We start from the raw sequence: 11,395 nt of genomic DNA on the forward strand, positions 1-11,395 counted from the left end.
ATAATTGAATCTTAGGTTTTGGGGCATGCAGAACTTTTTATAAAGAATAACTTTTTTTCGTAAAATTAATAATAAAAAAGTTTCCCATATGTTTCCAACTCAAGTAGACACGCTGTATGACATAACTTTCCTATCGAGCATTTTTCTTTTATGTATTTGGTATAGAAAAACACCATGATCCTTAAGAATAAATGAAAAAAAAAAACAAAATAAATTAGATTTCATATATAATTAAACCAGCCAGCACACAATAAATATACAAATTTAAAATAGAAACATCTTCAAAATGATACAAATTAAAAAAGAACCACTTGCTACATTATTTAACTTAGTTATCTCAGTACGTCTACAAGTCTTGTACAGTAAAACTTCCTCTTTGGAAGAAAAAGTTCACACTTTTTTTAATTTGCTAAAAGGAATAATTTATTCTACCTTCTTCTTGGGATCGACATTCCAGTAGTACAATAATTGTACTACTAGAACAGCATTAGATAAACTACTAGCTATATAAGTTAAAATTACTACACTATCTCCAGTCTCTTGCATGGAAGTGAAGATTCTGGCTAAAGATCCCGCTAGCAGCATAATCAACGTGGCTGCTGATAGCTGACCTGTGTGTCCATTTTGTAGATTGGTGTAAGCTTGCATCAGCTTACCAACCACCACTAAAAATATGTTGAAGGTTTGAAGAGACCACAAGAATTCCAGCGGTGTCATTCCGAACATCATAACATAGCATACGGTTACATATACTAAGAGATACGTGATTGCTTTGGTTATAGCTCCTTGATAATATAATACCAAGTATCCAATTAAGACAGTCTGTATAGCTAAAAAGCTTGCATCTCCCCAAGCACTGAAAGGAAAACCTTTCACAAAACTGTATGCCATATAAATTGTTATGGCACTCAAATCGAGGGTCACACTTAGTATGTTGATGCCTTCTCCACTCTTGTTGTTGAGGATTTTGAGAATTTGAGGAACTTTAACTGTCAGGGATCCCAAAATGATTCCAAATCCTAGACCTTTGCTCAATGTTGCAAAAAAACATGGCCCTGAAATAAAAAAAAATATTCATTAAAACGATACATTCAAAAAGGTTATATTATACATTGCACATATTGAAACTATTGAAAAGACAGGATTGATAGGAGTGATTTCTCTGAACCGTTGAGGTAGAAATAACTCCTTCCGCAGTTCTGCTGTTTCAAAAAGATGGAAACAGGTAGCGAAGGGAACACATCATATTATTGAAAAGACAGGAAAGCTATTCTACGGTTATCTCCATTTTTGAAGAGTAAGAAAACAATAAGATCTCCTGTCAGCAGACAGGGAAAAGAAGAATGTGATAGTGAGGATGGGGATATTCATACTTGCTAAGAGTAATGTACAAAGAGCTAAGAAAAATGAAAAATAGAGAATATAAAGAAGCGATAATAGAGCTAAAAAAGTCAGAGCTGAAGAGCTGAATTAGAAAATACAAAGCAACATCTAAAGTAACAAAAAGCTATTCTACAGAACCCTGTAGACGTAGACAATAAGAACAAAAAAAGTGAAATATACAGCATTAAAGATAAAAACAGAGAATTAATAACAGAAACAAAACAATTAGTTAAAACATGGAAACATCACTTTAAAAGCAATTAACAGATATAAACTGAGACATTACTGAAGGGTAAAATAATATATTGGAAGATACCACAGGAAACGAGGAAGAACTAGAAGAAGTAATAAAAAACATTGAAGTATGAAAAAGCTCCTGTAGTGGAATAAATAACAGCAGAAATGATAAAAAATATGAGGAAAAATAGAGAACAACTATTACTAAAAATAATGAATAACATATGAAAAATCAAAATTACCAAAAATAAATGAATAACATATCCTGGAAGATTGGAAAGTGTCACTAATAGTATCAATATACAAAAGAGGAGATAGGAGAGAATGTAATGATGTAAAAATAATAAACAAACACGAACAGTACAGACACTATGGAACATACTAAGAGAAAAAGGAATGGTCAACAAGTTACTAAGAATGATGCATATAATATACAATGAGAACAACAATGCCGTAATTAGCAATAATTCAACATCAGAGCCATTTACAATAAATGGGGGTTTAAGACAGAGTGGGGCACAAAGCCAAAGAGTATTTCTATGGTTAATTTTCTAAATGGAAGGAGTAATTAAAATTTACCGCGCCGTAATGATTGCTTGTAATTATTGGTCCAACCGCGAGCAAGCTTACTCCACTAAATTATGAAATTTTGACATTTATAAAATTTTGACACTAAAACACGGCATTTAAAAATAATAGGTTAATTAAGAGGATCGGTACATATTTTCGGCTGCATTGCTATTCAAATGGGGATTCATTTTTTTCGAATCCTGAGAAAACTAATAAGTATTTTTGAAAAATTTAAACGCATAATGAAAGATTACGTTATTAGCGAGGGCCGAAAGTCCCTGAGAACTTCTATAATGTTTATTTTAATAAGTTACAGGGGTGAAAAACTAAGAGAAAATTTAGTGTGATTTTTAATTTCAAATATATCATTCAAAATAAACTTTTTATTTATTCTAAGGGACTTTCGGCCCTCGGTAATAATTTAGTCTTTCATTCTGCGTTTAAATTTTTCAAAAATATTTATTGGTTTTTCAGGATTCGAAAAAAATGACCACAATGCCGTGGTCATATTTTCCAAATCTATCTTTGTCTTACAACGCACTCAGCCGAATATAATATTGTCAGTAAAAGTGTCATAAATCAGTGACAATTTTAAATATTTGACATTGCATCGGGAATATGTTGAGTTATTGATTAAATATTATTGATATTGTGTATTTGATAAATAATTGATTTAAGACGTGAACTTAATAAAAAGTGATTTATTGTGTATTATTTGTGGAAGATCCAAGCAGAGAATACATCAGGATAATATATTCTGTGATCCAAGTATTTTGTTGTTAAAGATGTTCAAAATTGTAAGCGTTCCATAACAATATATTATTAAAAAATCACTTTAACACTTTTCTTCTTTTCTCGATTGAGTATTAGTCTTTGTTGTACAAATAAATTATTACAATCACTGAATACATAGTTAGTGAAAAAATTATCATATTTATTAACTGAATTAATAATTTGCAATTATAAAAATAACAGTTATCCAAGAACATTCAAAACCTATCTCTTTAAATTAATGATGACATTTTCAAGTAGAATGACATTCTAGTAATGTTTACATATCCATACCAGTGTGAATTTTACTACACGTAATTTGCCGTGTAAAGACAGAAAAAGTAGGGACACACGTAAAATATTTGCGAATTATGTACCCATAGCCTTAAGTTATATCGCAAATTTTTTACGTTTTCTGTGTTATTCCTTTAATTTTTAGATTGTTAGTCTATTTTTATATAAAAACCAGTTCTTTTTAGAACTCTTTAGCGACATACTAGTATAATATAATATTTATGAATTACCGTCGAAGGCCGATATGATCAACCAAAAAAGAAGATGGATCTGGTTATTTTTCTAGTGACATTATTGGGTGTGAATCTATCTGTTAAGTTTACTCCTCCTATTTAAAAAATGAACCATAGCAGTTTATAGACCTGTTCTGACTTTTGGCAGCGAATCATGAGTACTAACGGAATGGCAGAATACCAAGATACATGCTATAAAGAAGAAGAAACAAAGAAGTTTCTTCAAGAAAAGTTAAAGGTACTACCATTGTTTATATAAACAATGGTACTACCCTATATAAACAATATATAATTGTTTCCCTATATAAACAATGGTACTACCCAAATGCTTGAAAGCAACACACTATTACAGAAGAACTAAGGAAGAAAAACCCAGCATGCAGATTATATTATAAATTAAACAATTCAAATAATTAATTAACAATGGCCAAAAATGCAAAATCAAACATGAGACAACTCACTACGAATGCTAATGAAGATAAAGTAAGAAACAGTAACAATAAGAAACTACAAAACAGTAACCGTGACGATGGTAGCAATCTATTGTGCTGGTGGCTATAGACTTAACAATATAAAAGGATTAGTGAACCGGTAGTAGTAATTAACATTAGTAGATGAATTAAAGCAGGTCACGCAAATTATTAGAAGCACATCTGGAACTGGATCTGAACATATCGTCGCTGATTTGCAAAAAGGTGCCAAGTGACATTTTATTCAAAAGAGGAGTTATGTGCAAAAATGATACGTACGAAGGTTCTACCTACAGTAGAACGTCAATAATCCGGATTAATTGGGACCGGGCCCCATCCGGATTATAAAATTTTCCGGATTATCGAAATTACCTCAAAAAAAGGCCAGTATACACATTAAAGTACAACAAACGTTTTAAAATTTTATGTTTTCTCTTGTACAGTAAAGCGTCTAGAGGTGAAATTAATCAAAACATTTTTTTATGTTTAAACACTGTATTGTAATTAATTTATTGGGACCGTGCAAATTCGGCAAAGCGACATCTATTTCTACGCTGTGCAATATTATTCGCACTTTTTATTATATTGGCCAATTATATTAGTCCTGGTTACTGGATAATTGTCAAGGCCATAGTCCAAAAAAATAATAAGAAGAAAACATAAGATTCAGGTTATGTTATCAAAACATAAACAATTGTATGTAGTAAATAAAATTAGTTATTAAAATGCAGTACTGCAAGCAAAATACAATTAATTAAATTTACCTTTATATAATAATTGCATATCATATCAATATTGTGGAGCAACATATAATTTTTATTCTTCAATGACAGTAGATATGAAATGTACGTCAATTTGACAATATGAATTATTTAAGAAAGTTATAATTTTTCTCCGCTATTCGCGCACGATCGTTTCTCAATTCCCTTCCAAGTACTTGCACACCGCGAATAATAGCATCATGTGTACAGTAAAAACATCAGACACTATTTGGGCTTTTAAAAAAATGTGTAAAATATTTTTGAACTGCGGTAGAGGTTCGTTTTTCGCAGCGAAGTTCTTAATTTATTTTAAAAGAATCCGATATTTTTGCTAGATATAAATCCGGATTATTGACGGTCCGGATTTTTGACGTTCGGATTATCGACGTTCTACGTTCTACTGTATTCTGTAAAAAGGAGTCAAGTGAATTACTTATTTTTGTTGAGATAATCTCATAATTTTTTGGTGCCAAGTAACATATTTTTTTAACCTAGTTGTCTAAAAAGGAACTAAGTTCCACTTAGTAAAAATATAAAAATGTTACTTGGCCCCTTTTTGCAAATCAGCGACGATATAGAAAACCAAAATACTCGTAATAAGTAAACAACAGAATATAAAACTATCTATATATCAGTGGCGGCTCGTGGCTTTAGGGACAGGGTCGGCAAGGTTTCGTCTCCTCAGATAGGTATGCCATCTAATTAAAAGGCTTCAATTTCATAGAAGATTTTTGTTTTTTTTTTATTTTTTTTTTATTTTTTTTTATTTTTTTTTTATTTTTTTTGAAGTTATACTTCTTTACGCGCGATATGAGGGTGAATTTTAATAGGATTAAAACCTTTGATCCCGGCGCAGTCGCATTACAATTTTGTTCTGATTGGATGTTCAAATGACATGACAAAAATTATCCAATATGGCAGCTGTGGGACTGTGGTTTGGTTATGTATGGTTGTTGCGTTTTAAAATTTGTAGGAAGAGAAACAACAAACAAAAAGTTAGTTAATGGTTATACTGCCTTTTTAAATAGTTTTCATATTATATTTTTGGACTTATTAACATAGAAGAGATGATTGTTGCATGCCAATGTGAAAGCCCATCAAACTGTGACTAGTATGAGTGCCGCAAATTACTGATAAAAAACCTATTAGCTCGAAGGCGTAGAGAACTGTGGATAACAACAATCAACCGGGACGATCTACGATCTCGCTTATTCAAAGCTAAAGAATCTTACACTGGTAAGTGTTTTAAAAATAGTTGATCAAATTTTGTTATGATATTTGAACATAGCCACTTTGCACGATGCAAGTGATTGCGAAATTTATTAGTCGTTATACGGGCTCTGATTGGATGTTGAAATGATCTGTCAATAATAAATAATTGTTCAATATGAAGGTAAACAAATGTATAATATATTAGTTTTATTGTTGTGAGGACAGAAACAAAAAAGTATATAATTGTAGTGATTTTTAAATAGTTTTTAAAGCAACAGGTACGTAATAATTGTAAATGTATCATAGGTACCCAATTATTTGAACCTACCAAAATACATAGTATGTAATACTTTTATTTACATAATTTGATTACCATCAAAATTTCTATCAATATTCACCTAATATATTGTTTTCTTACTCTATGTTTTGTTGTATTTTTTCAATTCTAAATCATTTCAATTCAAAATCAAAATAATTTGATTTACATAATTCAAAAATGTCAAAAGTTTAATCCGTTTAGTTAGTCGATCTTCGCACATAATGACACACTGTCTCCGTGGCGAAGCGTTTAATGCGAGTGAACTCCAATACAACGCCAATACCAGCCGCGCTGGTAAATTGGTTCGAATCCCAATAGAAACTTTAATTTTTTTATTTTTTTTATTCATTTTATGATTGTAAGTGTATTTATTATATAATTTTATTTTCAGAAAATACGTATTTAGTTAAAAAAAATTCCGACAATTAATGTTCAGAAATCATTTGTGGCATTTTTAATGTGTTTGTGTGTTTTATTCTTTTATTATTTTAATTTTTGGCACTGTTTTAATAAAAATGTTTGAGAAGTAGTAAGTATAAATTAGTTTAATATTTAAATAAAATATAAATAAAAAGTATAATAATTTCGTTTATAATCATATAATCATATAATAGAAGTATAACTTCTTACGTGCGTACAAAGTACACACACATTCTTGTTTTTGTTTTTTTTTTTTTGGAAACCTGTTTATAAATTAACTCTAGTCTATGTTGTTTCGAAGTAGCAAAATGGGTTATAACGTCATTGTAAAATTTATTATTGTTTTGGAGAGGTTTTAAAAGTTTTTTTCTATTGATATTTGAGACAAGTTTGACATTCTCTCTTGTTTCATGGTGTTTCGACAATACGTTTTGACTCTTTTGAGACAAGAGAAATCCCGTTCATTTGAGGCAGAATTTGCCCACATTTGAGCACAATAATTTATTAAATTCGGGAACAGTTGGTTATACCTAATGAATTACAGTATATAAAATTAAACATATTTTGCAACTTATCCCACCTTCTGAAAATATTTAGATCAGCATATAAAACTGATTTTCTTATTTTATTTGATTAAAGAATGATGGATAATTTTTAATGAACTTGTCTAATAGATATTTTGAAAATTCTTTGGAAATAATAATTGAGTTATCCTTCCACTCAAAAGGTCCGTAACATTGTTTAAATAATCAAAATGTCAAAAAATGAAGAAAAACTTCGATTTTTTTCCTTCTACCCAAAAAGTTGGGTAATTAAATTTCCTACAATATAGGATTGGTTAAAATATTGATTCAATACATTTTGCAAAATAAATTTTGCAATCCAGCTTTTGCAAAAAAAATTAATTTTTTCAAAATGTTGGAGTACTGACAATAAAACAGATAGCAAGTTGAATTTTTTTTACATATAGAAGAAAGGTACAGTATTCTTCTATACCTAAGTAAAAATAAAAGTGTAGCATAAACGGTTGAAAAACGTAAAATGCGAATACTTGTTTTTTTATGATTTTTCCGCAGTTATTGCTATTTTGCAACAAGGGTGACAATTTTTAAAATCTTTAGCTAATCCTATATTGTAGGAAATTTAATTACGCAACTTTTATGTCAGTGCAACTTTTCTCGAAAATGAATACTTTTAAAGTTATAATCAAAAAATGAAGAAAAAAAAAAGAATGTGTGTACTTTGTACGCACGTAAGAAGTTATACTTCTATTATATGATTTCAACGAAATCAATATACTTTAAACAGTTTCTCTACTACTTTCCAAAAATTTTTATTAAAACAACACCAAAAATTAAAAAAATAAAAGGATACACAAAAACACATTGAAAAATGCCACAAATGATTTCTGAACAATAATTGTTGCCAAAAATTTTAATTAAATACGTATTTTCTGCAAAAAAATATATAATAATATACTTACAATCATAAAATCTATAAAAAAAAATAAAAAAAATAATAACTTGCATGGGGCTTGAACCCACTTCCCGTCTATACCGCTTTACGAAAGTCGAAGCGATTTCCCACTGCACCACCTTCGCATATACGTATACGTCATGTGGGAATATACACAAACTGAACGTTTACACCATAAACTTCTTGACATTTTGTTTATTTATATGAATTTAATCAAATTATTAGTTTGATTTTTGTCGAATTAAAATACAACAAAATATAGAGTAAGAAAACGATATATTAGATGAAGATTTGTAGAAAGTTTGTTCATAATCAGATTATGTAAATTAAAGCATTGCCTACTAATAGGTAAGTACATTATTTTTTTTTTACATTTTCCAAATAGGTATGAAGATAATTTTTTATTGGAATACAACTGAAACATTTAGAATTACGTACCTGTGGCTTTTCAAAACTATGTAAAAAGTCACTATAATTATAAATTTGATTTTATTTCTGTCCTCACAACAATAAAAACTAATATATACAACATTTTTGTTTACCGATAACCTCCATATTGAATAATTATTGACAGATCATTTCAATACCCAATCAGAGCCCGTATAATGACAAATACCATACTGTCGGTGTGCACATGCGCCCAGAAAAATAAAAATCCACTCCGAATCACGCCTAAAGAAGTATAACTTCAAAAATCGAATTTTTCCTTCATTTTTTGACATTTTGATTATTTAAACAATGTTCCGGACCTTTTTGAGTGGGAGGATAACTCAAATATTATTATATGAGTTATTTTCAAGCAATTTCTGCAAACAAATATGAGTCAACTCTCAACGCAACGTTTGCGTTAAAATTAATGTTACTAATATTTTATTGGGCCCTGGTCTAGAAGTACGTGTCTTGTTGCTGTTTGCAGATCACCGCTGCGCTCGGCAGATTGTTTTTCTGCCGTACTTGTCATTCAAATAAATACCGGGAATGTATAATTGGTTGCCTATTGGCTAATATTCCATAGCAATATTACAAGCAAATGGTCAATCTGGGTACGGCTTGCCGAAGCGGGCCTTGAATTCACACAATCGCAGTCAGGTGTATGGCTGGCTAGGATCATTAATTTGAAAAGTCTCTTACGCACAATGCACAGGGATCACTTAACGTATCAGATCAATCGAATTCTTTTAAAAACAATGAATAAAATTTAGTCTGTATTATCTCACAGATATTTTTTTATTTCACAGAAACGAATATCATCAACTCTGATTAACTTATATATTTAAAAAAATCTATGTGTCCATAAATGTGTGGGTCGGCGCTGCCGACCATGCCGACCCTGACCAGCCACCACTGCTATATACTATGTAAATAATACCAAAGTTGAGCAAGTTGATCAAATTGTTTAGCTTGGATATTAGTTAAATCGTAACGCAGAGAGTTATAGTAAATTTAGATGCAGAATAGAGGCTCACCAGAGCTGCTTTTAGAAGGACGTCCAAGGTATTATGTAACGGACATCTAAAACTGGCATTGAGGATCCTCCTACTTCGCTTCTACATGTAATCGGTCTTAATTTATGGTGTCGAGTCTTGGACTGTTTGACTTCAACTTAAATTGATCTACATCGCATTGAGGCTTTTGAAATGTGGTGATATATAAACAAATTTTAAAAGTTTCTTGGGTGAAGAAGATTCGAAACTCCATAATACTTACTAGAATGTCTCAGCAAGACTATTGGGATTATAAAAAGAGAAAGCTGGAGTATTTCGGACATGCATATTATTATACAAGGGAAAATAACAGGCAAATGCAGTCCAGGACGAAGATGGGCTTCATGGTTGAAGCACTAGTGAGATTGGTATGGTGTTGATACAAGCATGCTATATATTTAGGGTGGCAGTGAATAAAATTAAGATAGCTATTATGGTATTCAAGGCTCTGAAAGGGCATAGTACATGAAGAAGAGAAGTTGAATTAAAAACAGGTTACCTTAAATATGTACTTGAACTTACCGTCTAAATAGTTGAATTCTAAAAAGTAATTATCAAAACATTTTGGTGTGAGAACTAGCAAAGCTGCTGTCCTAAATACATCAAATAGGGTGGAATTCATATTAAACTGTTAATATTCTTCAATATTGTATCATTTAAGCTAATTGTATAATTATTTTATAACCAAGCAAGCACAAGAACTATTATTTCTTCTTCTCTTCTAATTGTTGCCGATAAAGTGGATTAGTGGATAAATAAAGCATTTAATTAATTATTTTAAATTATTAGTTGTCACAATTTTATTGGTTAGTTTTGTCGATTGTTATTTTTGACATATTATGTTGATGTTTTTGTCTTACTTATTTCATTTGTAGAGGATAGTATTCTAGTTGTGTATAATCATCCGAGTATACGGATCTCTAGATCAAGAAATACGCATTCATTGGACTAATCCATGTTTAATTTTAGTCATATTTAAAACTATTGTGGCATGTTCTACTTTATTAATTTATCAATTTAAAGACTTTTGTTTGAGTTCTAGAAAAAATAATTTTTATTTCTATTATATTAGGTTAGATTTTTGTTACGTACCTCTTTTTGTAGACATTTCCGATAACTCAGGGACATGTGCCATCTATTAAAATTATACCAAATTACTAATTATACAAAGAGAGCTCAAGGCTCAACCTGCCCGTTACAGTTTCCTTTTTTATTATGGTGGCATCTCTTGCTTCCATTAAAACTTTTTAATTTTGATGACAGGTGGCGAAATTAGTTCATACAAAATTTTGACACTGACATAGTGACGTACCAGAAGTAAACCAAAATGGACGATCTTCACGCGTTTCTGTTATCCTGATACAAGAACTTGTTGATCAAGTTGAAATCGAAATGCCATTTATTTTTTTTATTTGGTGATCAGATTATTGTGTAATGCTGTATGTAATGTGTAAATTGTTACTTTGAAAAGTAGACTTCATTGTGTCTATAAAGAGAGGCTAATTGTATGGGAACATCTGGGGTTCCTCAGGTGAGTATTTATTTAGAAAACAATTTTTGCATGATGGCTAATAGCTAATATTGAAATTATTATTATTAATAGATACATATCATGTATAGTGTGACCAACTCCAATTCAGTCAAATTCGGGACAAGGCTGAAAAAACTACCTGAAATCCGGGACTCTTCAATGAAAATCGGGCCATTTTTTTAACATAGAACTTTAATAATAAAAATGTAGCTTTCAAACCTTTCTCTGTATATT

General features: G+C 30.4%; 1 protein-coding gene across 2 annotated transcripts; it reads right to left on the minus strand.

The window, feature by feature from the left end:
* Positions 1-210: 210 nt before the first annotated feature.
* LOC114324844 (mannose-P-dolichol utilization defect 1 protein homolog) lies at positions 211-10,845 on the minus strand. Of its 2 annotated transcripts, none has more exons than XM_050651875.1 (2): positions 10,723-10,845; positions 211-1,055 (listed from the first exon to the last, which is right to left on the minus strand). In XM_050651875.1, the coding sequence occupies exons 1-2, from the start codon at positions 10,763-10,765 to the stop codon at positions 424-426; spliced, it is 675 nt and encodes a 224-aa protein (XP_050507832.1). In that variant the 5' UTR covers positions 10,766-10,845; the 3' UTR covers positions 211-423. The 2 variants fall into 2 exon arrangements, with proteins under 2 accessions (XP_050507832.1, XP_028128524.2); XM_028272723.2 differs by lacking the exon at positions 10,723-10,845 and adding an exon at positions 10,153-10,502.
* Between the last annotated feature and the right edge of the window lie 550 nt (positions 10,846-11,395).

The sequence above is a fragment of the Diabrotica virgifera genome, chromosome 5 (assembly GCF_917563875.1).
Source record: "Diabrotica virgifera virgifera chromosome 5, PGI_DIABVI_V3a".
In the NCBI taxonomy this organism is placed as follows: domain Eukaryota; kingdom Metazoa; phylum Arthropoda; class Insecta; order Coleoptera; family Chrysomelidae; genus Diabrotica; species Diabrotica virgifera.

What these genes read in the sequence shown, in the direction of transcription:
- LOC114324844 (XM_028272723.2), bottom strand. Translation starts at nt 10,252, where the DNA reads ATGAATTCCACCCTATTTGATGTATTTAGGACAGCAGCTTTGCTAGTT. An exon ending in AGAATTCAACTATTTAGACG is followed by an intron (nt 1,056 to 10,152) that starts GTAAGTTCAAGT and finishes TTTTTATTTCAG; the next exon opens with GGCCATGTTTTTTTGCAACA.